The sequence below is a fragment of the Scatophagus argus genome, chromosome 18 (assembly GCF_020382885.2).
Source record: "Scatophagus argus isolate fScaArg1 chromosome 18, fScaArg1.pri, whole genome shotgun sequence".
Classification (NCBI taxonomy): Eukaryota; Metazoa; Chordata; class Actinopteri; family Scatophagidae; genus Scatophagus; species Scatophagus argus.
The window spans coordinates 5260521-5284830 of NC_058510.1; the positions used below are offsets into that span (position 1 = coordinate 5260521).

At 41.6% G+C, this 24310-nt stretch overlaps 4 protein-coding genes and 4 non-coding genes across 8 annotated transcripts; 7 read left to right on the forward strand and 1 right to left on the reverse strand.

The window, feature by feature from the left end:
* Nucleotides 1-16: 16 nt before the first annotated feature.
* Nucleotides 17-4612, forward strand: rpl7 (ribosomal protein L7). Its single transcript, XM_046371906.1, has 7 exons — nt 17-92; nt 606-708; nt 853-1019; nt 1678-1815; nt 3057-3166; nt 3665-3880; nt 4447-4612. The coding sequence occupies exons 1-6, from the start codon at nt 79-81 to the stop codon at nt 3871-3873; spliced, it is 741 nt and encodes a 246-aa protein (XP_046227862.1). The 5' UTR covers nt 17-78; the 3' UTR covers nt 3874-3880; nt 4447-4612.
* Nucleotides 1513-1604, forward strand: LOC124050026. Its single transcript, XR_006841534.1, has one exon. It is a non-coding gene; the product is annotated as a small nucleolar SNORD12/SNORD106 (small nucleolar RNA).
* On the forward strand, nt 1926-2017 carry LOC124050023. Its single transcript, XR_006841531.1, has one exon. It is a non-coding gene; the product is annotated as a small nucleolar SNORD12/SNORD106 (small nucleolar RNA).
* On the forward strand, nt 3328-3419 carry LOC124050025. The gene has a single exon (XR_006841533.1). It is a non-coding gene; the product is annotated as a small nucleolar SNORD12/SNORD106 (small nucleolar RNA).
* Nucleotides 3929-4021, forward strand: LOC124050024. Its single transcript, XR_006841532.1, has one exon. It is a non-coding gene; the product is annotated as a small nucleolar SNORD12/SNORD106 (small nucleolar RNA).
* Nucleotides 4613-4811: 199 nt separating the features above from the next.
* Nucleotides 4812-7735, forward strand: si:ch211-171b20.3. The gene is made up of 7 exons (XM_046372124.1): nt 4812-5212; nt 5313-5358; nt 5516-5607; nt 5962-6100; nt 6488-6595; nt 6692-6747; nt 6999-7735. Exons 1-7 carry the CDS (start codon nt 5008-5010, stop codon nt 7136-7138), a joined length of 786 nt encoding a protein of 261 aa, XP_046228080.1. The 5' UTR covers nt 4812-5007; the 3' UTR covers nt 7139-7735.
* A 6337-nt stretch (nt 7736-14072) lies between these two features.
* On the forward strand, nt 14073-18531 carry LOC124049479 (somatomedin-B and thrombospondin type-1 domain-containing protein). Its single transcript, XM_046371173.1, has 6 exons — nt 14073-14209; nt 14700-15558; nt 16571-16765; nt 16946-17024; nt 17576-17752; nt 18032-18531. Exons 2-6 carry the CDS (start codon nt 15333-15335, stop codon nt 18147-18149), a joined length of 795 nt encoding a protein of 264 aa, XP_046227129.1. The 5' UTR covers nt 14073-14209; nt 14700-15332; the 3' UTR covers nt 18150-18531.
* Nucleotides 18428-23593, reverse strand: terf1 (telomeric repeat binding factor (NIMA-interacting) 1). Its single transcript, XM_046371172.1, has 10 exons — nt 23341-23593; nt 22671-22763; nt 21607-21734; nt 21404-21490; nt 21171-21320; nt 19997-20106; nt 19869-19895; nt 19658-19755; nt 19359-19438; nt 18428-19229 (listed from the first exon to the last, which is right to left on the reverse strand). Exons 1-10 carry the CDS (start codon nt 23522-23524, stop codon nt 19068-19070), a joined length of 1119 nt encoding a protein of 372 aa, XP_046227128.1. The 5' UTR covers nt 23525-23593; the 3' UTR covers nt 18428-19067.
* Between the last annotated feature and the right edge of the window lie 717 nt (nt 23594-24310).

A 24310-nucleotide genomic window follows, 5' to 3' on the forward strand; every position in this document is an offset into this window, starting at 1 on the left:
GACAGTCCGTCCGCGGAGGTCCTAAATCCTTTAACGCGCACATGCGCAAAAGAAAATTTCTCTTTCTCGGTGGGCGCAATGGCGGACGCAGAGTGAGTGTTTGCTGCCTTATTAAAATCTAAGCACATCACGCGTTAAAATAAACATTTTTGTCAGTTTGTTATCGTGGATCGATAGTGTAACTTGTATACATCACTATCCCAGTAGTATTGTTAAGGATTTGCTTTTTTATAGTTAATATGATCACTTTATGGAGACTTATGTACATCGGTAGCAGTAGAAGAACATGGCTGTCTCTCCAACCTCCATGCACTCGAGAATTGGTTTCTGTGCTAAAATGGGGACAAAGCTAAGAATTAAAAGTTATAATTAACAGTTATGTTGTTGACGTTTGTGTTGCTGTTAATTCCTCCTGGACAGGTGAGGTAGTATGTAACTGAGTAAGACAACCTGTAATCAAACCGGCAAAGTTAGCAAGCTAGCAGCTAGCGAACGTACTAGCGGCGATGATGATGTGTCTCAGCGTAGTAAATGAGCTGTGTGACAATAGTAGACATTGCAATGTTTTTCCAGTGTGTATCTGAAGTTAAATGTCTCTGTAACAGAAAAAAGAAGGTTCCGGCAGTCCCTGAGAGCCTTTTGAAAAGGCGAAAGGCCTTTGCCTCCATTAAGGCCATGCGTGTCAAGAAGATGCTGGCCGAGAAAAAGGTAAGCTGTATAGAGAAAAGAAAGAAAGCTTAAAGAAGAGCCGATTTGATTCGTGTATTTGTCGGTGTCAGTGTGTGATTGAACGTCCATGTGACTTCTGTAATTCCTCTGCTAAATGAGTGTGTATTCCTTATGTGTTTTCAGGCCCGCAAGGTGACCAGGAAACTGATCTACAAGAGGGCCGAGAAGTACCACCAGGAGTACAGGCAGATGTATAGGCGTGAGATCCGTCTTGGTCGTAATGCTCGCAGAGTGGGAAACTACTATGTGCCAGCAGAGCCCAAACTGGCCTTCGTCATCAGGATCAGAGGGTGAGTAGTGTCCCCTCTTTGAGGCCAGAAATCTCCTGCTCTTCAGACTCGTCAGTAACATTTACATGGATTTCTGATGTTCTAAAAGACATTATGCCCAAAGAGTTAATCATATGGATTATTTAAATAACTGTTTGTGCTTCTGCTCACATGCCATGCTGTGTTTCCTACTCCTGGCTGAAAAATGCACTTTCCTTTTGATGTAGGATTTCTAAAGTATTTGATGTTGAATAAATCTATTTCCAAACCTTTTGTTGGTGCTGTGGGCATAACTTGCAATCAAATTCTGCAGAAACTTAAGTTCTGTATCACACAAGAGAGCATGTGAAGCTGTTCAGATATTGTCCAATGCAGTTGTAAGTCAGTCAAAGCAAAATTTATTTGGGGTTTATTAGCTGCTGTTTATGTGGTACTTTGATTCTGTAATGTCTAAGTTTTTAGTATAGGAATCCATGTAAATGTACTTGATTTAGTCTGTAAATTATTTTTTAGTTTTGTGGTTAATGATGCACACTCTTTCCCCGACTTATCGACAGTGGTGATAACAGATTTGTAAAATAAGCCAATTACTTCTGAAACCACAAGCAATAGAATGAGAAATGAGAAAGATGCATATGCTAGCATGTGAGCTAATCATTTATCTTAATTTATTTTCCAGTATCAACGGTGTCAGCCCCAAAGTCCGCAAAGTTCTGCAGCTGCTCCGTCTGCGCCAGATCTTCAACGGTGTGTTCGTCAAGTTGAACAAGGCTTCAATCAACATGCTCAGGATTGCTGAGCCTTACATCGCTTGGGGGTAAGTCTGTCGCCATTAAAACTTGATGTTGATGTGATGGAGGACAGAACAAAGTGTTTCCATTGTGAACTACATGTAGTTGTAGTGTGCTGATTAACTTTTATCTCTGGAATGTGGTTAATGATGCTGAACTTTTTTCCCCATCATATCGACCATGGTGAATACTGACTGAAACTAAGCCAGTTTTGTCTGAAACCACATTCTGTGATAATAATAGGAAGTCTAATCATGAATTTGGAGGAATGCAACATTTGTACTATTTTAAGGAAATAAGTTGATCGCTATGAGGTTCCCAATTTGGAATAACATAAAAATTTTGAATACTAGTGAAAACAGGCAGTTTTAACAAGGACTGTTGTAACAATTCTGCAGTTGAAGACAAACCACCACTGTTTACTGAAAGATAGAGCTAATATCTAGCTTAATTGAAGGTGGTGAAAGCATTGCTACGCAGACACACAGTTTTAACGATTTGTTATGGGGGAAAAATAAAATATTTAACACTTCTGAGCGGTGCTGTAAAATACAACTCCTCCTGTCTACTGTGAGGTGAAGTGTGATGAATAAGACACAATTGCAGAAAAGCATGTTGATGCTCTGGTCACAACCCAAAAAGTGATGACAGAGCAGGTGAAAGTGCCATTTTGAGGCAAGACTCCCTCCCAACTTGTGGAAAAGGCATACTTTGGTACACGCTAGCAAGTGTGCATCTTTGAAAATTTCCTATCTGTAATGCATATTGACCAGTGTGTTACCTTGTGTCTTCAGTCTCATTTTCATAATGACTGGTCATGTATTGTGCTCATAGATGACATTTGGTGGCAGTATTGCCCTGAGTGGTTGCATTTGGCCATTTTAAAAGAATAAACATGCACAGGATTAATTTTGACTTACCCTGTGCAGTTGTCTGTCCTTTTTGTTGAATCTGAATGATCATGGGCATTGAAACAGTCCAGTCAGCTGTTCAATTCCCCCCCCACACACACACACAATTTCATGTTTGTGCTGTTTATACAGAATGGCAAGGATGAATAGTGGTGCGATAGTCCCTCCTTGAAAAGGAGTGTGTGTGTGCAACTTCAGTGCTAATTATTTTTAAAGCCTTTGATAATGTTTAAAGAATGAGAACTTAGGAGTAAATGACAAATAAGATATCTTTGATAGTGCATGAAGAATATCAAATATGTTCATCAAAAAGAAATTGAACAATATTTTTATAACCTTGATGATGTTTCTCACAGGTACCCCAACCTGAAGTCTGTGCGTGAGCTCATATACAAACGTGGCCATGGCAGGATGAGGAAACAGCGCATCGCCCTCACAGACAACGCTCTGGTGGAGAAGGCCCTCGGTATGGAAATATTATTCCACTGGATTACTGGAAAAACTTTAGAACTTGTGACCAGTTACGATTTACGCAAGCATTATCACTCAGGAGAAAGTAATAATTGGTAAAGGGTTTGTTTTCTTCCTGAGCTTCTCTAATTTTAGATCATACATGGTCATGATCACAGTGTGGTTAATGATGCACACTTTTTTCCCCGTCTTATCGACTATGGTGAAAAAAAACTGAAAACTAAGCCAGTTGTGTCTGAAACCACACCACAATGACTTTACTATCAAAATGATGGATATTACAGAATCTTTGGAAGTAGGTGAAAATGTATGTAGAGCTTTATGAGTCTGAACTTGTTGGGATATAACTTCAGTATGAGTCAACTTGTATTTTTGTTTTTGAAATTTTCTCAGTTGGTAATAACAGTTAAAGAATGAAATCTTATCTTTTATGGATTTCTCACTTTAAAGTAAAACTACTTGGCTGTGACTTGGCAACTTGTTTGATCTACAGGCAAATATGGCATCATCTGCATGGAGGATCTCATCCATGAGATTTACACAGTTGGAAAGAACTTCAAGCCCGCCAACAACTTCCTGTGGCCCTTCAAGTTGTCATCCCCCCGTGGTGGTATGAACAAGAAGACCACACACTTTGTGGAGGGAGGAGATGCTGGCAACAGGGAGGATCAGATCAACAGAATGATCAGGAGGATGAACTAAAGTTGTGGTAAGTTGCAGGAACATTGCAGGCCTTTAAAGCATACATAGCTCATTGGGTGTGGTTAATGATGCATATTCTTTTTTCCCCATCTTATCGACTGTGGTGAAAACCAGCTGACAATAAGCCAATTATGTCTGAAACCACATCTTAGCCATTAATCTTTAAATCATCCACTAGAGATGCTTCATTCTGTACAAGACATGTGGAAGAAATTAAGTGCGAGCTTATCTTGGCTTATTTTGAGAGCAGATAAGATCCAATAAAGCAATATGGTCATGATTTCATTCTGTAAGATGTTTCAGAAATCCAATCCAGCATCATTTTTTCTAAATGCAACCCATTTGAGTCGTAGATGACTTGGATGATTTCAGTCTTGTGTATGAAAATATATCAGCTACCTGAGAAAGAAGTGTTGATCTAGGTTTCCATATCTCCTCTACAGTTACTTGAGAAGAAAGACATTAACACTGTACTTGTTAATGTTTTGGACATCTTTTTTATCCTGTTACAAATCAAGATAAACATGTTTTAATTTCTCCATTTGTGACATTGCCCCTTTTTTGTCTTTTCAGGTTTTCAAAGGACTCAAATTGTACAATAAAAACATGGAAAAAAACTCCCTTGGTCTTGTCATTATTGTGATTGTGTCATGTAACGGTGTGTAGCAAAAGTATCCACCACCGCCCCCTTCAAATGTATTTAAATTTGAGTAACTTAAAATTAATCCTGATAAACGAGGTGATTTAAAACGTCCAGATATGAAGCATGAGTTTAATCTTGTATATGGGGAATAATGTGCAGTTCAACGAAGCGGAAGTTGAGCACCAGATGTTTTTATTTTTCACTTAATGTGGGTATGTGTGGTAACAAAACTGCGTTTCATTTCACGGAGCGCGTTGACTGTGTGAAATCCTCATTGGCTTGGCCTGTCATGTAACGGTTTAAATGAAATTTAAATGGGGCTTGTTTCCATGGCGACGCGGTGACTCGGTGGCTTTTACAACAGCGAGCTGCCGTCTGGCTTTGCTGCTCAGGGATGCCTAGCTATGCGAGTCTACCGTTATGATGACCGGGCGTATGGGTAACCTATAACCGCTTTATGTCCGTAGCACCCGTAGTGCGGCAGCTCCAACATGATGACTTTCCAGGTAAACCGATCGCTGCCTACCGCAAAGGCTTTGATATCCGAGGGAAGCTCAAATTGCAGCCAGCGCGGCCCTGCTGCGGCTGGATATCCAGCGTACAGGAGCTTCGGGATGGGGGCAGGTGGAGGACTAGCAGCTCTCAGGCATAGTAATCACATGAGGGGCGAAATGTCCGCGATACAACCGTTGAGCAGTGAGTAAGCGTACTCCTTGTGTCCGTCAAACTCATCCGAGATGCAGCTAGCTTAGCAGCATGTCACATGAATGCTGAACACCGTTTATCTCCGTTGTAGAGTCCAGGGACTGGAAAGCACTGGTTAGCAGCATCATCGCTGGAGGGTAAGATGCGTCAAATTGGCTCATTTGATGGAAGGTCCAGTAATAACACCCTGACATGATACTGTATGTGTCATTACTATGGTTGGTGTTGACCTTTTAACATCTATGTGTGCTGCTGTGGTTGGTTGTTATTCCTGCTTCTCTAATCTGTATGTAGGTCACCTCACTTGGCCAAGGATGACAAACTGGAGTCAAAGAACGATGACCCGGAGGGCGCTTGTGGGAGGCACTTTCTCTTTGATAGGACATGTAAGACATGCATCACTTCACTTTCATTATTACGGTGTGGCAGTAGATTTACAGGATTCTTCATATATACTTAACTCAGAAATGTGCTGATCGTATTTGACCCGAGAGCTGAGAAGGTTTTATAAGTGAACACACTTTGAATTTGAGGCTTTTTTCTGGATTGTAACCTGACAACCAGTAGGTGGCGATGTCGACACACGGTTCAGCCTCTGCGCTGTCAACCTGAGAGCAACTTCAAGATACTACAACTGTGCAATGAATTAACAGTATTTCCACAATTTCCATTTTGAGAATTGTTGTTGTCATTTCAGCTGTGAGCTCTGAATGGCTAAATTTAATTGGCTTTTTGTTTAGGCGAGACGATAGAGAGGACCAGAAGTGTGATTCCTCCACTGCCAAGAGACTACCATGTGCACAGACATGGCAACCTGCATCCCTTCAGCCTCTCTAAGGAGCTTTCCCACAGCCATGCTGGGCCGCCCCTCACCCTGGGGTAACCGATGGATTAATGTCACTTAGTGCAGAGGTTGTAGCTGTACTCATCATAGCATATTTCTGGAGACAGCCGCACAGATTGCAGTAATTAGACTGGGAGGATTTGGAGAAGTTTAAGCTGTTTTCAATTGATTACATGTTATACAGGAACAGCAAGTTATCACATTGTGTTTTGTAACTGTATGTTATACAGCAAGCATCCCACCTTTATTTGAAATCAGGGTTGCCCATACCCTGTCACATGAACCGAGTGGGTCATCTTTAAACAAAATAAGGATAAATTTGGACTAATGCTGATACAGAAAGTCACCAAATACAAAGGATGTATCCCAACTGCTGGATGTGTGTGTCCCGTGTTCATAACGTCCTCAGTTCTGTCTTCCAGCTACCCTGAAAGACATGAACTGATCGCAAGTCCAGCCATCCTCCTTCCCTCCACTTTGGTCCTCAACGGCAGAAACACTTTCTTAGTAGAGAAATGCAAGCTCAGCAGGTATTTTTGCCCTTGCAACCTAAATCAGAACAATCAATAGTTCTCTCAGTTATTTCTCACACCTTTGCCTTTTCTGCTTTGCCCTCTGTCCTGCAGGCCTAAGGTGAATTATCCAACCTACAACCTACTGCCTGTTAAAGACAATCAGAAGAGTGAGTTATTCTGATGCTTTGACTGCGAAGCCGACACCCAAGACTGGATTGATATACCTTATTAAATTGATACCACTCACAAAATGACGAGATGCAGAAGCAGTGCAGTTTGAGGATCTTATGCTGCAAGCCAACATCGTGAAAATGCTGCTCATGCTAAACTTTTTATTTTATAGTATATCTCATCCTAACATTTCTTCTTTTGTCACTTCCATTAATATGTCTGTCTCTGTCTGTCTCATGCCGTACAGGCCAGTCCTATCCAGACCCAATGGTGGGAGCCAGTCGCTCCTTTATCCACAGGATATCTGAGCTGTCCTCTTTGGAAGGTGAGACAGTGAGGCAAGAAAAGCTCAAGAAAATGAAGAAAGCTAGAAAACCTCCATCCTGACAATCACCTTCTTCCCAGTCGCCCTGGTTAAAGATCAAAACCTCTGAGTCTGTGCCAACGACATCTGAGCAAAATAAAACATTCTGGGCACCGTGTTCATTCCAGGGGCTTGCTTTAGTTGCTTGTTTGTCCTCAGTGATATTAGTTTCCTGCTTAACATGGCTGGTTTTCACATTTTGGGATTCCTGACCTGAGCTCCTCCCTTTTAGTCATTACATGTAGTATCTACTGTAGTAAATCGCACCCGTTTGCCACAATAGCAAACGCTGATGATGAATTATTATATGATATTTTCTGACTCACAGCTTCTAGTAGTTTTCCACTCAACATCTGCATGAACAAATATTTATTTTACCTTTCCAATGGCTTGTAATGTAATACTGCCATATGTCTCACTGTACCATCTTTACGTTACAGAGGCTGTCATGCTTGGATGTCATTAACAGTGTTTGAAACATTGGTGTTAGATACAATTAAGCTTTGTTAAGTAAGTGAAATATTTACCGGTATGTATATATGAAATAGTTGAGCAAAACCATTATTGTGCCTTGTTAAACGTCTTCCTGGAATTAAATAAATTTATTTTTATTAATGTTATTCTCTTTGTGAAGAACCTCTTCCTCGTTGTGAGTCTTGCTTTTGGTTCTGTAGCTTCTAACGGGTTTAATAAAGGGAGCTCCCCCCTTTCCTTTGGCACCAACGCGACATATCGAGCCGTACAGCAATCTGAATGCCTAAAAGATTGCAATGAAACATAATCTACATTCCATATCTGCAAAACAGATACAAAACTGTGCCCCCAGATCCCAGAATGCGGTACTTTCCCACATAATGCATTGTTTTGTTGCTGTATGGACGGTAGCTTGTGTCTCTCAATAGTGCCGTTCACTGATTTGACAAAGACAGCAGTCACAGAAACTGCCTTTTTGTTTAGAGAGAAATGCAGACTTCATCATTATTTGATGACATAGCAACTGGAGTTATCATTTGCGCTCGTTTAGGGTTTATGATAATTCATATTGCTCTTGATTGGCTTTTTTATTTTAATTCTTCCCAAAAGGTTCACATAACTCAGCTGTCTCCCTTACTTACCACAGTGTGAACAACTAAAGCAGAAGTCAAGATCCATATCATCATATATTATATCATGTCAGACACAAAACATTCACCTGCTGCCATGTGAGTGTGTATCACAGGTGATAATTGGCGCAAGGTATGAAGGCAGATGCCACAGACGTACTGAAGCTGGAGGCAGTGGCAGTAAAACTGAAACTGAACTGAAAAGGATGCGACTCTAACTACTCAGTCACACTTTACATCATTCCTTTCATTTTCCATGTTGTCCTTAATATTTAACTCTACGTGACAATAAACTGACAAAGTTGTTTTGTCATGAAGCATGGGGAAACTGAGCCAAGACGGCCACTTTGCTGTCATTTCAAGGATGACTGAGTCCTGCAGTCTGTTGCTGAGATCATTTCAAGTGGAGGCCGACGGGCCTGGCAGTTGACAGATCAAGGCTTCTTGGTGATCTGAGAGACTTTCAAGTGCAAGATCAAGGTTTTTGTTTCATTCTTCTTCTGACATTCCCATTTGACTAAATGAAGTGGAGACAGAAGGGACAGTAGAGACAGAGGAGGATAGTCAACAAAGGGGTGGAAATCAGGATGTGCATGAGATCAGGAATTTTGGTCAGCATGCCTCTTTGGAGCTTAGCAGTTAACTGTGTTTAATTTGCTCCGGTGTATCCCGCAGCTCCCTTTTAAATACAAATGTGATGTTGTCAAACGTTAGGCTCTGTTTGTGTCCCTCCCTCCCTCTCTGTGGATGGTGAGGTGTGCATTTCAGGGACACACAGTGACCTAGAAACACAGAGCCATCCGCTTGTTCATGCTAAGTGAAGGGGCTGGATTCACGCTCCAATGGAGGTCGGGTCTCCCTCTTCTTCCAGGGTTTTTACCGTCCCTTTCAAGTGTAGAGAAACAAAATGACCTGGAACAAACAGTCAACAAAGAGGTCTTTAATAAAAGCTGTACTGGGACCTGCCCACAAGTGGTTTATCGTTTCACTGTAGCTCCAAGGAGCCCTTAACTGGCTCAGAGTACATTACTCATTTAAATCAGCCAGGGTAAATTTTGAGTTGCTGATGCAAAAATGCTAAATTGCTTTATGAGGTCTCAAGTGAACTTTAAAGGTTCGGGTATTGAGTGGAAAGATTTCACTGTTGTTACCAAACTTTAAGCGTCACATGGTATTATTAATGAAGGATTTTCTAACGGAAGCAGTAGGTGAGAGCGTGATGGAGACCGCCTCCATCCCGGGTTATAGTGAAGAAAAACCAGTTCGTGTGGCAGCTTCGCCTGACTTGATGTTGTGCCAGTCGACTCCATCAGCAGGGACAGGAGAATGTAGCCTGTCTGCCAAATTAGAACTTTGCCAGCCCCTCAAATCAAACATGGCCCCAAATATGTTTGGGTCATAATGAGAGGAAGAGAGCCAGCTCGGGTCCAGCGCTTTATGTAATTAATCCGTATGATGTGTTTGCTGTTCAGTGCCAGTTAACATGACGTTAAAGTGGCTATGATCAATATTTTTATCACAAGAATAAGTTGAAAGGATGATGTGAGAGTGACTGCTCATATTAATGAATCCGCAGCGAATTATCAGTCCAGCTGTGCAGTCCCTTCCTCAGCTCTGTGGTGCGTTGATTTTTTTGGCCCATAACTTTACTGCTTTGGTTCAGATTTTATGATTCCAGCTTCTCAAATGTGAGGACTTGCTGCTTTTTCTTGTCTCAGATTAAAAATAGCTTTGATATATTTGGACTACAAAAGACATTTGACAGAATCGTCGTGATGTTGTTGTGATGGACATTTTCATTTTTTTCTGATGTTTTGTAGACCAAACAGTTAATTAATCAAATGGAATAATCTGAATTATTGATCGATAATTCAAATAACCCTTAGTTGCAGCTCTGGTCACAGTTATTACCGGACACATTTCAGATGTGGATCAGTGCCGTGCTGTCCTCATCATATTCAATTATTTAACCAAGAAATTAACATAAAAGACCTCCACCCAACCAATAAAAATTCTTCCTTTACAAAGGCTATAACTGCCCGACTGATACGTTCTGCCTCCCCTGTTGTGAAACCAGTTTGGGCTCAAAGGAAGACTGTTAAAGGATCCTAAAAGATAGTTACACAGTGATCAAAAACAAATGATAGAGCAAACACGAGACATGTGTCAACAGGAACTCCTGGTCCCATAGTAACCTGCATGTCTGTGTGTTTAAGTGGGGCATGCAGAGGTTAATTCTTGGTTTCTGCCATCATTCAAACGCAGCAGCGAAAAAATATGTGAAATCTATGGCAACAGAGCCTGCCGAGCCCTAAGTATTCACTAGTTTCTTTGCTTGCACTCGCTGTCTAGAACCTCAAGATAATTTTTATCATTTAAGAATGTTTGCGTACAAGTTTTTACAACTGCCGGGTGAGGAGGCTTTTTGTCTTCATCCCTCAAAAGTATGTCATTGCCGGGTGTGAGTGAGATATGACATGTTTGCCAGCAATGTGCAAGTAAGCGTGACTGTTCTGTAAAATCATTTTCAGCGCCAGTCCTTGATGTATAGCTGCTGTGGTATTTATACACTTTGCCCTTGGCAGAGCAACACAGGCAAGTCAAGGGACCTAACCTTCCAGCTGCTCCCTGACATTTTGCAATGTGATTTATGAAATCTACGGTGATAGATGCACCCTCTCTCGTGGTCGTTACCTGAAGTTTCATCCCGTCTGTATTGATTTATACACGTATGGAAGAATATGCTAAGATAGGTGACTGATTAGGGGACAATTATCAGAGATGATGTCAGGTTTTGGCAGAGGAAAAACTTTCATCGATATCACTGTCGTTGTTATCATTGCTTTGGCGCTGCTCCAAGGCCAGCCGGCCTGCAGAGCCGTTGCCAGACTGTCATCATCCCTCTTTGGTCCTGCAGTCCTGGAGAAACGTGTCATCATCCATAAAGTATTCAGCAGTAATGACCTGGAATGAATGGAGCATCGTTAGTGGGATGTGCGACTCATGTAGGTGCGATGTGAGGATACTCACTCACGGCTATGATGTAATCCTCAGGTGCAGAGCTGGCACTGCCACATGCTTTTAATTTTTCTTCATTTTACACATTTCTGTTGGAGAATCTCAGTGTTTTTCACTTGGATGTTCAGCCCCACTTATCTGTTCCTCTCATCAGCCTCCACCTGAATACTGTGTTCAGGTGTCACAAGCCAAGTCAAACAACCAACTCCTCAACTCTTTAAATAATGACTCATCTGCATGTGTGTGTGTGTGTGTGTGTGCCATAGCCAGGTGCATCACGATGTACACACGATGTACTGAAGTTCTGTTACACATGAACAGATAATGTTATGTAGACTTCCACACTGACACACACACACCAAATGTACAGATGTTCACGTGGAGGGAGGAAGTAGGAGACATCTGAGCAGTAAATTTAGAGGATAGTGGACAAAGGCTTCCATTCATTAGACAGAAAATGACTGTACTCAACTGAAAGAAACTAACCCAGACTAATTAGTCAGAATAACTAAATATTTGGTTAAGGTTAAATATTCTTGAGGTCATCTTGTGTTACCGTTTGGGTTATACATTTTATTTAGAACATCAGTAAGTAAAGAAAAATGAGAAGTGAAAGAGTCAATAGCAAAAAATAGATAAATGATTAAGAGCTGAAGTGTATCCTCTGCTCAGAGTACCTTCACAACCCGTGGCAGGATGAGAAGGTGAGTTCTAACATTTGGCAACAAAAGGCTTTGAAACTATAGCAACCCAGGTCAGTGGTCGCCATTCCTGAGACTGCCAGGGTTTGCATTCCCCACATAGGCGAGATGGAGCTCGGATCCACCCTGCAGTCTCCTGGACGCCCAGAACAAGAAGTGGCGGCATGCGCTTTCGTTCCCATCAACCTGGACCTCTCATTCTTCTTGTATTGTTCACATAAAATTAGTTTGGTGTATGACTGATTAATTCAGCCTCTGACGTGACATATTGTGACAAAGTCCTAAGACCATAAACAGACAGAGTTACAGGTCTCTGTCTTGAAACACATTACCGCGGGATTAATCTCCTTTCCTCTCTGATCATATACACGAAGAAAACTCCAAGCAGGACGTGTTGCTGTGGGGAGGCTGATTGTCTTTGACAAGTGCACGGTGAGGGCAGGAGGTCCGGGGTTGGGGGCCTGTCAGATGTAAAACACACATGCTTTGATGTGCACTTCCAACGTGCTGAAGCCACAGCAAACTGATGCAGCTGTAAGTCCTGCATCAGTAGACACATTAAATCAACACTGAAAATGCAACGTGTGTGTTGTTGACATTTCAAGGGTCTCCCCCTTCATGTAAACATTACTAGACTCACACTCGCTAAATTACATATTACATAAATTACGCATTTGGAAAACACATTGCTTCTCAAAAGTACAAGAAGTGAGTTCATTTTTTATTGAGAAATCACATAACATAACCCTTTACAGCAACTATGTATCATGTGAAAACATGATGTATTTAATGTTTGCACATTAAAATGGCCGAAATGCAGCGTTGCTTCTGGGTCAGTCTGGGGTCAACTCTTGCTCCTCAGTGATGCTGCTGATGATGATTATGGCGAAGATGAAGGCTATTACTGTCGCTTGACCTACCTGCTTATGGAGAGAAGAAGAAGAATCAAAGGACCCAAACAGACCCCCCTCTGCCCGGCACAAGCTGCTTTCCAAGACAGCAGAAGCAAAGTATCCAGATTATCACGAATATGTGCTCCTTCTATAGCAGTAATCATCGGGAGAGCTCATTCACTGCCGAAGCTCCCTGCGGAGGCCTCATTTGTTTCCCGTGAGATGGAGGAGGAACCGCTCAAAGAAAAGCTGACCCTCTTGAGTTCACAACATCCTCAGACATTCAGGCTCCGTGGGCAAACGTAACAGTGAAGAAGGCTGCCGCTGCAACTTTTCCTGCAGTTCACATGACTGAAGATTGATCAGTTATTGGTGAGCTCCCTTTGACAGCGGATTTTGCAGTGATGGGGAATTTTTTTTTACACTGCATGAATGTAGAAGTAAAAACAGGACAAAGTAGCATGTGATATTAGTAGCTTTAATACTATATTGATATTCTCAGCGTACTTTCCTTGCAGCGTGTATTAAATTCATTCAGAACAGAAAATCTAATCATCCTCTTAATCAGACCTGAGCATTTCACGGCCCGCGGGCCACATACGGCCCTTTGAGCATCCCGGTCCGGCCGCGGTATGTCAGTCATTAATTCAAATGAACAAGTATTCATACAACCGTGTTGCTTTTATTTTTGAAAAACCTCATTTTTAAAATCGGTATAAAAACTTAAACGTAAAAACGAACGTTGTCTTCTTTGACGGGAGGGTACGTGCTGGACTGTTCTCAGTGTTGTGCCTGAACGCGTTCATAAACTCGTTCATATTTTGGACGAACGTGACCTGAACGTGCTGTATTTCCGCTTGATGAACGTTATTGTGAACGCGTTCATCCTGGCGTTTGTGAACGGCGCTCTCTCACAGTATAACTTCGTTCGCCAGATTTCCGAAAACCCACGCTAAACACACCGTAAACAGCCGTTAACATGTAGTGGAAAAACCACCCAACCTGGCAACAGCTGCCATACCTGTCGCACTCACAAATACGTCATCAAAATACGGAGCGTGGACGAAGGCAACGCTAGCTTGAGTCGCTCAAACTCTATGGCGTTTGATACAAAGATGAATCTGACACGTAGTTTCAGTGTTAAAACTGATAAAATAATTACTGTCTGTAGTTCTCTGTGGGCTGCGGCAATCATTTTGACAAATAATAGCTCGCAGCAAAAAAAAGGAGCTATGAACTGGTTCATTTTTAAATCTTGAACTTAGTTCAAACTTTTTAACTATGAACTAAGCTAGTTCATTTTAAAATTTGTGAACTGAACTTTGAACTAGTTCATGTAGAAAGTGAACTTTCCCAACACTAACTATTTTGTCGGCTGAGTAAGTTCTTTTCAATTTTCTTCCAGTCTTCAAATTGTTGTTAGCAACATGTTGTTTTAATTCTTCAGTTTTTGTAGGGATTAAACAAATTATTTTATAAGTGAACGTAAGAGGATTTTAAAACATCTCGTCTTTACGCTAAGCTAACCAGCTATTGACCCTAGCTTCATATTTAGTTTATCACTACATGAAAGCTATTGATCTTCTTAACAAATTCTTGGCAAGAAAGCAGCCTGTTCCCCAGCACGTCAAAAAACAAAATAAAATGTCAGATAGCTTAATTAACGGGTCAAATTATGGGCCAAGTACAATGTACTGCAATGTAAACGTTGGGATTTTGGTGGATTAGGCCTGCAGTCACAGTAGTAGTAGTAAAAGAATGAGGAAAAAGGGAGAGAGGTGAGAACCAAAGGGTGGCTTTACAATCCTGGCCCCCTGGCACAATTATCTGGAGACCTGCCAACTGCTTGCATTCCTCCCTTTCTTTTAGTACTCGGAGGTCTGGGGTGGCAGAAAGTTGCTGGGCATGACTGGCAGATCGGGGTCACAGTAACTCTGCATGGACAGGGAAGAAATAAAAAGGGCAAACAACAATACGACAGGTGAGACATGGGTAAGAGACAGAGAGAGAGCCGACACCGAAGGCAAAACAAACACCAAGCTCACCGGCTCGGCCCTCCCTTGTCCTCATTGTCTCCTCCCTTACGTGGTCGACTGAAGGGAGGTGCTCAGCTGGGAACAGGGAGAGAGGGAGCGAGAGACTCCGGATCAGAGGGACAGGGTGCAGTAAGAAAGACGTGAGGGTGTGACCAGAGCTGGGATGGGGTGTTCTGTACTTTAGGTTGTCCTGCAGACCTGTTTCTGGAGGGAAAGAGAGAGGCTGGACACAGGAGGAGGAGGAGGAGGACACGGGAATTCCAGGTCACAAGGGCTCCTGTGGCAGAGCACAGTCTCGGCTGACTCGGGCTGGGCTGGTATTCCAACCTCTCCCTCTCACGGTCATGAGTTTGACAGACGTATAGTACGACTAGGCAGGGGACAAACAAGCTTAGAAATAATAAGTTAAAAATCGGGCCAACTCGAAAGGCTAGTGTTTCACTTCAGGGGTCTGGCCTGACCCCTCATGATGGGGTCCTCAGTGGAATTTGCCTGGTTGTTGCTGGTGGTTTCGACTATGGGAAAGAACCAGTTGGTTTCTGGAGGTTGTTCAGGGAAATGCTGCAGGGGCAGAGACCTGAGCTGTCTGACCACCGACTGGAGGATGGACCGCGTCTACGGGACATGCTACTGTGACGAGGGCTGCGTCAGGACCAAGGACTGCTGCTTCGACTACTTCACAGAGTGCCCAGGTGAGGGATGAATGGATGGTCCACTGTGAGTGTGAATGAATCACAAGAGAATGTTTATTTATTCTTTTTTATTTTTTTTTTTTGCACACACCCTGACTATATGACATCAGTGGGAGATAACCTGTTGCTTGAGATAACCTGAAATCTTGCTAAAGATCTTCTGAATCAGTCCATCAGACAGAAGATAAAGATAGGTGGAGGAAAGAGATAATACCTGATTGTTTCTGGGCTGCTTATCACATACCTTTGGTGGCATAGAGATAGCTTGGGTGGACATGTTCCAAATTCATCAAAGGCATGTGAGATTGTTTGCACCCATTTATCTTCAGGGTTGTGAAGTCCTGTCAAACTCAGGTGGTTTTTTTTTTTCGGTATTCCTCACCTCCTAACTTGTACTAATATAATGTCAACATTTATTTTCCTTCTGTATGTGTAACAGCTGCTAAAGCTACCATCAGCTCACCAAATTACCCAGGCAGCTCTGCATCCAGCCTCATTTTAGTGGACTGGCCCACATAATGGAATTAGTACAAATATTTGAAGAATGTGATTCTGTCAATCAGTTCTAGCAATTACAGTCCCAGTCAGACAAGCCGAGCGTATCTAATATGTGTTATAGGCCGGTAGTCACTAAATCTGCATGCTTAATAGGCCTACATCAAAGCTGGATTATCAAGCACAGAGAGCAAGTGAAAAGAGGAAAAATTACAGGATTTGCTGATTGAATGGGGTTGCTTACTTGGCACGCTCTCAGAGTACTTGTAGAAGAGCAGGAAACACTAATTCTACAAGTCACAATCAATGCTTCATTGATCTTAAGTTATTTCCTGAATATTTAGCTCCGTTATACTGTTTCACAGGAAAAGTGCGTCACCTCTGCTCACACTGTGAACTTCACACTGTTAGTGTTCGGTCCAACATCTCTGTGGAGCGTCACCCGGTTTGATTGTTTGCTGCCACAGAGGATATCCTGTAATAATCTTTCTCCCACAATGTGGGTGCTGACCTCCAGCTCAGGACTGCGTTGTGGGCGACTGGAGCTTTTGGAGCGGCTGTGAAAAGTCATGCCAGCCCTCGGTACGGGTCCGTGTGCGCCACATAGAGCAGCAGCCCAGTAACAGTGGACAGCCCTGCCCCAGCCTGGAGCAACGAAGCGGCTGCAGGGAGTACAGAGACCACCAGGGCGACCACTGTGGACTCGACTCAGGTGCCCAAGCACATTAACACACAGTCTTACTACGTATATCTGTAAATTGTAGCTTACTGCTTTTATTTGTTTTTATATGTATTTCCCATCTGTTTGTAAGGACAACTTTTGGTCTTTGCACATTTAATGGGTTAAACTTGAACCTGCAAGCATGAGCACTGAACTGGTTTCTCTTCTCAGGTCCTGCATTCATCACCAGCATGGAGTTTGGCAAGGGAAGGCCCAAGCATGACAGTTATGGAAATCCCCTGGACTCTGGGTAGGTTTCATATCATGCACCTGTAAAGCCTCCCTAAGTATTCTGAAACTGCACACGACCTCAGGAATCTTTAAATTCAAGAGTTGAAAAGTTCACCGACACTGCCAGGGCTCGACTTCATGCTGACATTATGCTGTGTAATCCAAACCATTTTGAGAAAGAGAGAGAGGGAGAGAGAGCGAAAGATAACCTTTTCTCCATCTGTATGAGCTACTGTAGATGTTTGCTCACCTGGATGTCTGTCTACAAACCATTATATATAGCAATGCTGATAGACTGCACACAACCCTTTGAAATTAAACACTCAGACATTAATAAAGACTGTCACGTGTGTGCACTAAAGGGGCCAGGTGAGTTGCTGTGTGCAGCTTAGTTTATCCATTGGCTTAATCATTGTTATTCCTGTTTCATAAAGGATGTGTACATTCTGCTCAGTCACAAGCTAGATGGTGATGTCCAGTGTTTGTTTTAGTCACCTATCTTGATCATTTGGTCCTAATACCCCTGGACAGACTCTTTGACCCCCAATGCCCTGCCCCTTTTCCCCTCAGGTTCTGCGTGGAATTCACCTTGGAGTCCCGGACGCCCCACTGCACGGTGGAGAACCGGCCACACACACACTGGATGCGCTACATTACAGAAGGCTTTAAAGTGTGTGTAGCATGTGAGCCTCCTGCCATGCGAAACAATAGTGGCAGCTGCCAAGGAGACGGCCAGGACTCAGACAAGTATGAACTTTTAAATGCGTATTCTGTCTGCAGTGTAGTTTAAGCTGCGTCTTTGTATGTGCCACGTTCAACTGTGTACAAACTTAAAAGCATCTTACTTTTCCCCAGCTTTGCCATTTTACCAATACCAAATTCATTTAACATTTAGAATCAAGTACAGTTAATCTTTCCTTTCGGCATAGCAGTAAATCAGTCAAATGTCGACATCTTGCACTGCACAAATGTGAGAGAATTTGCACAGGTGAGAGCCACCAACATTTTGGGTTGACTGTGTTGCAGAGAAGCTGTGCTTCACTGGCAGGCGGTGGGGAACCATCAGTGCAGTGGGACATGGAGGAAGATCCAGAGAACCCGGCAGTGCAACTGTCCACCACAGCACAGCTTCGTCTTCATCTGATCCAGTGTCGGCTGGTGTCGGCAATAACATTTGAAACGGAGACACTGTGTTCAGCTCAGACGGCTTAATGCAGCACACTTTCACAACTAAGAGACTTAAGACTGGAGTGGTGCAACACAGTTCAGTCTCTTAAATCCGCTGCACATTCATATAAAAGCATGTTCAGATCACTGCACATTTCCATTGCTCTGTGTACCCTTGCACTCTCTCTGGACAGTTGTGACTTGTACAGTATTTCACCTTTTTTTTTTTTTTGGCACACAGTAAGTACCTATAAATTTTGATTTTTCATTTCTTTACTGAAAAAAGCTACTGTTGCATTAATTTTTAACAATTTTCTGGGCAAAATATTTAAATTAAAAAACTTAAAATTAGAAAAAAAGTTTACATTTGAATTGTTTACATATTTTTTTTTTAAAGAAAGCAGAAAAAAACAAAACAAACACATACCATGAAACATTCCCAGTCACAAATGTCTAGGTAAACGGCACAATGTATTGCTCTGTGTTGAGCGCCCTCTGCTGGTAAGTTTCCTGGTGCAAAAAAGAGCAGAAGCAAAGCACAACAAACCCAAAACATGAAGGAACAATTTAGCCAGTGGGCTGAAAATGGATAAATTACTGGAGTAACTACAACAATGTACAAGTTAGAGAGGCAAACTTAAATATTTTGTGTACTATCACATAAACATATAGAAGGCAATACAAATGGCCCTTTGTGCTCAGTTGAGTGCCCTCTAGTGGTATATTTTCTTTATGCAAACAGCTGTAACATAACCTAACACAGCATTAACATACAATCACATTTTCAGCAATTCATTTACAGGCTGGACAGGGTAAAACTAGTAGAACAGCAAAGTCAACATCTTAATTTACAGGTAATCTGCTACATTGTACAAAGAAGAGCTGCTCTTCCTCTTCAGCCGACTTCATGTGCCCTCGCAAGAACTCTCCAACGGTCTTTAAGCATGGTGCCAGTACGTCCTTCAAAGTCATAGTCCATTAATATGCGAGACCACTTCCCTGGACCATGACATTTAACACCTTCCTTAAGGTATCTGTCCAGCTTGGCTGTCCATTTCTTATAAAAAAAAAAAAGAACAACATAAAGGGAATGAACGAGGTTGCATTTGAGCAATGCTTAATTGCCTCTTAATGTGGGATTAATAAAGTGGACAGAAGATTGAGTAAATTGTGAAGTTCAACTTACTTGAGGTGGTTTTCTTGTTTTTTGCTTTTTCTTGTTCGTCAGTGTGTCCACTGACTTTTCAGATCTCATCTGAGATAACTCTGTTGGTGGGGAGTTTTACATTCTCGTGAAAGTATTGCTACGTCTTAACTTATTAATTCAGTTAATTAGTTAATTTAATTAATTTTTTTTTTTTTAAAGTGTTTTTGCTCACTTTTTGCACTCTTTTCTGTTCTTGTGAGCTGACACAACAAGTGAATTTCCCCACTGTGGGATCAATAAAGTTCATCAGAAATATCGAAGGCAGAAGAAAATCTTACCCCTCTGTGAGATTCTTCGGACACAAACAAAAGGCTTCTTACACGTCTCAGGTTTCCATACATCAGTAATTCTGGTTGACAGGAGTTTCCGTTTTGTTCTGTGGAAATGTAATACAGAAAATGATTGGAACAGCCTGCTGATTTGTGCCCAAAGAGAGACAACAAAAGCCAAAACAAAGGATCCTTACTAAAAAGAAACATTTCCACTCACCTCAAACACGCAGTGTTCTCCTCTTTCCTGTTAGGACACAAATGTACAGCACATTGTTCAATACAGAACAGAAATGGACTGCACTAATTTCAGAAATACAGCAGGGTGTGTTAACGGTCACTTCCTACTCTCTGTCCCGTGTTGGTTCGTCGGCTGCTTCTGACAGAGGGCTGTCCTGTGTCACAGCGTCCTCCACACCCTCCATGTTGTGTGATGACTGCACCATCTTTGTGGCTGCCTGGTAGATGGAGAGAGAAATACACAGACCAACACAAACCATAGTTATTAAATATTACATTTTCACGCTCATCCAAAACACTTAACTTAACATTCAGGTTGAAGTATTGCTATAAATAAAGCAAAACTAATGAGGCCTGTCATTACAACACCCTTCAAAGATTAACCTTGGACAGCGGCCTCTATGTAAATCATTCTGGAAACTTTCATGAATAAGTGAGTATGTTAGACCCCAAGCAGGGCTCGACTTAATCCTGCAGTCTGTCCTTCCAAGTAATTTTGATGAAAAATTATCAATTAACTATGACCGACAATGTCACATCAACACCTTGGGTTGGTCAAAGCGCCGTTACCCCAGAAGGACGAGAGCAGAGCTGAACAGGCCCAAAAACATTTACTGGGGAGGAGAATTAGTTTGTTAAAACTTGCTGTAAGCTGGAGCAAAAGACTGTACACTTCATGTGGTAATTTAATTAGCAGTAAATGAAAAAACAAAAATAGCTGAGCAGCAAATAACTGTTAATTCTTCCCACACTTGTCTGAAATAAAAGGGCAGATATTTTAAAACAAAATCAATTCATGCTAAATCGTTACGAGTTTTCAAGTAACAAGTACAGTACCAGTCCAACTATAATTTTTTTTTATCTGTGAGCAAGCAGGAAACTAATCCTCCTGGTAGATTTCTTGCACAGCTATTCTCACTCCATACTTTTTAGCCATACAAAGCTGATCCTTAATTTTACTTTGGCATTAGTCCAGCAGAGCCAGCCACATAAAGCAGACATACAATATTTTTTCTCATGAATACACTGAGTAAATATTCAAACAGTGTGAGACTTGTTGTTTGCTTTCTTCCTGCACAACCACTTCTCTGCAATCCAATGAACCTGAAGTATAATCCTAATAAAGCTGATGTTTCTGAATAGGAAGGAATTTCAATATTCGAGGATCTGCGGTGTGGACAGGCATTTTGTGAGCTCCAGTTTGAGGTGTACTGGACCTACTGTCAAGCTGGTCTCTTATGTGCCAGGCTGACTTTGAAAGAGGCGAGGTCATGTCCTGTACCTTGAGAAGGTAGTCAGAGGGGTTTTTCTCTAAGTAGGCATCCAAGTAAGATTGTACTGTCTCCAACAGGCGGCTGAAGCTCAAACTCATGAGGAGCGGGTGGTAAGTTTCCGCCTTTGTGACGACTGTCGACAGCTTAACTCCCACGTTCTGTTGAAAAAAAAAAGTGATTCTAGGCCAACACATATTCCAGTATTGATTCTGTGATGTGAAGCAATAATAGACATACAGACCCGTGGCAACACATGGTTTTTCTGAAACCATTTGAGGGCAGAGGAGGCAGAAGATCGTTCGCCTTTCTCCAAGCACACAGCCACAGACTAGGAACAAAGCAAATGCACATCCAAAACAAGGACAAAACATGGACGTTAACCTTGCTCAATCACACCAGTACACTTATGGACACTCTCCAGCCTTGTGTAGTCTGCATGATTACCTGCACAAGCAAAAGGACGGTAATATTATCGAACAAACTTTTGTCCGCCACAGTGTCCTCTAGGTTTGACCATACTTTGGCAGCAGACATCAGAGGCATCACACAAGCATCGTCTTCAAACTGGACATCTGGGGAAAAACAGTGTATTACAAATATCAGAAGCAGGCCATAAAGGCATTTCTGACCGTGTGCATTTGTACCTATGTGCCTGTACACAGAGTAAAGAAGCAGAGAACACATTTTAAAAACCATTCATTTTAGCTTGTAGTTATTCTTCTGATTTTACAGCCTCATAGCTGATAATACTTTTTTTTTTTTTGCCACTTGTTGATTTTAAAAAGAAGTTCACAACCGTTAGTAAGGTAAGAAATGCTAAGACGAAAGAGAAAGAGAGTAAGAGAAAGATGGATATAATATCCCATAGCTCTGCTAAGCTTTGATGTGTTGAAACTATTTCTTTCCTCTCTGGACCTCTGACAAACACATATACAATATGTTTGGCACTCTAGTCTACACTGTGCGCAGCAGTTTGACACTATGAGCATGACAACAGTGTGTTTCACTCCTTGTCTTTCTCTGTTTATACTGGCAGATGGCAAAATACCTCTACTTACTGTACCGGAGTGTGTAGATGCTATGCTAAGTCAATAAAAACAGTTTGGCTCTGTATTACCGGTCCTGTTAATTGGCTATAATTTCATTACAGGCAGATGATTTAGCTGGGGTCTGCTCCGAGGTTTATGCCATCTAAAAGGCAGTTTTTCCATCACCGTCGCCAAGTGCTTGCTCAAGGGGGAATGTTGGGTTCTCTATATTCCAATTTAATTAAAGAGTTTGGTCTAGACCTGCTCTAATTGGAACGTGTCATGAGATAACTTTAGTTGTGAATTGGTGCTATATAAATAAACTGAACTGAAATTGAATTGAATTGAATTATTTACTGGTCTGATAAAAGACTCCCAAACACCCAAATGACATTGCTGCAAAGATAACCTGTACAGGTGTAGAAAGGTGTGAAAGCACAGGAAGAGGAAATAATTCAGCTTCTGACTGCGACAACTTACCCAGCTGTTTTCCATGCATGACTCTAGCAAGGAAGGCACATATCCTAATTTTCTCCTGAAGTTCTCCTTTCAGAGACAGACTCTGGGAAATGGCTAAAAAATAAAATAAAAAATTAAACAAACTCACCACGCTGTCTTCAGAAACTTTATGAAGATTACAAATTAACTGTTTCCTCTCCTCATTACTCGCACATGGAAATTCAGCTTTCAGGGGAAACGTGTATAATAAATTTTCATTATGAAGCAGTAGTAATTAACAGAGTTATGCTACTGTAGCTGCAGGAACTCACGATTTAATTCAGGTTTTGAAGCTACTCGAGTTTCATCCACAGTAGGGAGGCTAATAACAGCTGCGTTTTAGTCTGGAGGTGTCCTGAATTCATTCCCTCTTATTCATGGCGTTATGTTGTCGCATAAATTCAACCTTTTCTTAACACCATCAGCACCCTCAGTGCGGGGTAATTTTACTTCTGCAATGAAACTTATTTCAGCAGTTTTTGTATGTTCCTAGGGGCTGATATAGTTGTTTCAGTTGCAGTTGTTTCCCCCACAGTTTGTTAACGTTATCAAATATTAAACACTTTTATCGAAAACGTCATCCCAGACATCCCGATACAGAGCTGCTGCCTGAGTAACAACAGTTAATGTTGGCTAGCAGTGAATAACTCACACTCGAAAGTCGACAGCGTCTCGTTGAATTCATCAAGTTTGCCTTCCTTGAAACGCCGACAAAGACTTAGAAACATGAAGTCCAACGTCCAGCCAGTAACTACAGCGGTGATTTGGGAAAAACTGACACTTTCTTCTGTGTAACTTGCATCCGTGCCGTTTTTATTTTTAATTTCGGGCTCCATGTTTACATTTAGGTCTTCTAGTAACGCCAGCAATACTTTAGTTGCTTCTTCTTCCTTTCGAAATTACACTTGTTGATTTCCGCGCGCTTTGATGTTTCGTGTTTGGTGTCGCTTTGCGCTGTGCAACGCCCCCTTGTGGTTGGGAGGAATAACTACAACGTTTTCGCATATAAACATAATACATCAGCGGTAAAATGTAAATAAATAAACATGAAATCTTAATTTTGTTAATTTTTCAAATTTGTGTTATTGGACTGCATTGAAGTAAAATGTATGTATGTTGACACACTTTTTTTTGCAACACAAATGATACAAACTATCACAGAATAAACCTTGTTTTAAAAGTTTAAATATGTTTATTTTATTTGGTATTGATATGACTAAGTGATATTGCGTGCATTTTATTTAACAAAGTCCAAATTAAAAAATATCTGTATATCTCTGGTGTGTGCACTTTAAACTCTAATAGACTCAAGAAGGAAATTTATACACAAAAAGGAAATAAAAGTCATCAAGCCAGAGCCAGTGTTTCTGGTTTTGAGCTTTGGGAGGACTGTTTATGTCCAGTATTGCTGTTTGAGGGCAGTACACAACAGCAGCAGATCCATTAATTACATTTAATGGAATGTAGTACATTTCCCTCCAGTGATAAATCATTTATCAACCTGCCATGCCAGAATGCTGAGTTGTCCGCACTTTTGGATATGAAAAATGACTTTGCATTACTTCTCGCTGCAAATGCAATATCAATTTTACTTTGAGCCATGCTTTAAAAACTCATATATT

Coding starts and splice junctions, on each gene's coding strand:
- rpl7 (XM_046371906.1), top strand. Junction 1,020..1,677: donor TTCGTCATCAGGATCAGAGG/GTGAGTAGTGTC, acceptor TTTATTTTCCAG/TATCAACGGTGTCAGCCCCA. Junction 1,816..3,056: donor GAGCCTTACATCGCTTGGGG/GTAAGTCTGTCG, acceptor TGTTTCTCACAG/GTACCCCAACCTGAAGTCTG.
- si:ch211-171b20.3 (XM_046372124.1), top strand. CDS start 5,008: ATGATGACTTTCCAGGTAAACCGATCGCTGCCTACCGCAAAGGCTTTG. Junction 5,213..5,312: donor CGCGATACAACCGTTGAGCA/GTGAGTAAGCGT, acceptor TCTCCGTTGTAG/AGTCCAGGGACTGGAAAGCA. Junction 6,101..6,487: donor GGGCCGCCCCTCACCCTGGG/GTAACCGATGGA, acceptor TCTGTCTTCCAG/CTACCCTGAAAGACATGAAC.
- LOC124049479 (XM_046371173.1), top strand. CDS start 15,333: ATGATGGGGTCCTCAGTGGAATTTGCCTGGTTGTTGCTGGTGGTTTCG. Junction 15,559..16,570: donor CTACTTCACAGAGTGCCCAG/GTGAGGGATGAA, acceptor GCTGACCTCCAG/CTCAGGACTGCGTTGTGGGC. Junction 16,766..16,945: donor CCACTGTGGACTCGACTCAG/GTGCCCAAGCAC, acceptor TTCTCTTCTCAG/GTCCTGCATTCATCACCAGC.
- terf1 (XM_046371172.1), bottom strand. CDS start 23,524: ATGGAGCCCGAAATTAAAAATAAAAACGGCACGGATGCAAGTTACACA. Junction 22,764..23,340: donor GACGCTGTCGACTTTCGAGT/GTGAGTTATTCA, acceptor TTTATTTTTTAG/CCATTTCCCAGAGTCTGTCT. Junction 21,491..21,606: donor CCGTCCTTTTGCTTGTGCAG/GTAATCATGCAG, acceptor CTTTGTTCCTAG/TCTGTGGCTGTGTGCTTGGA.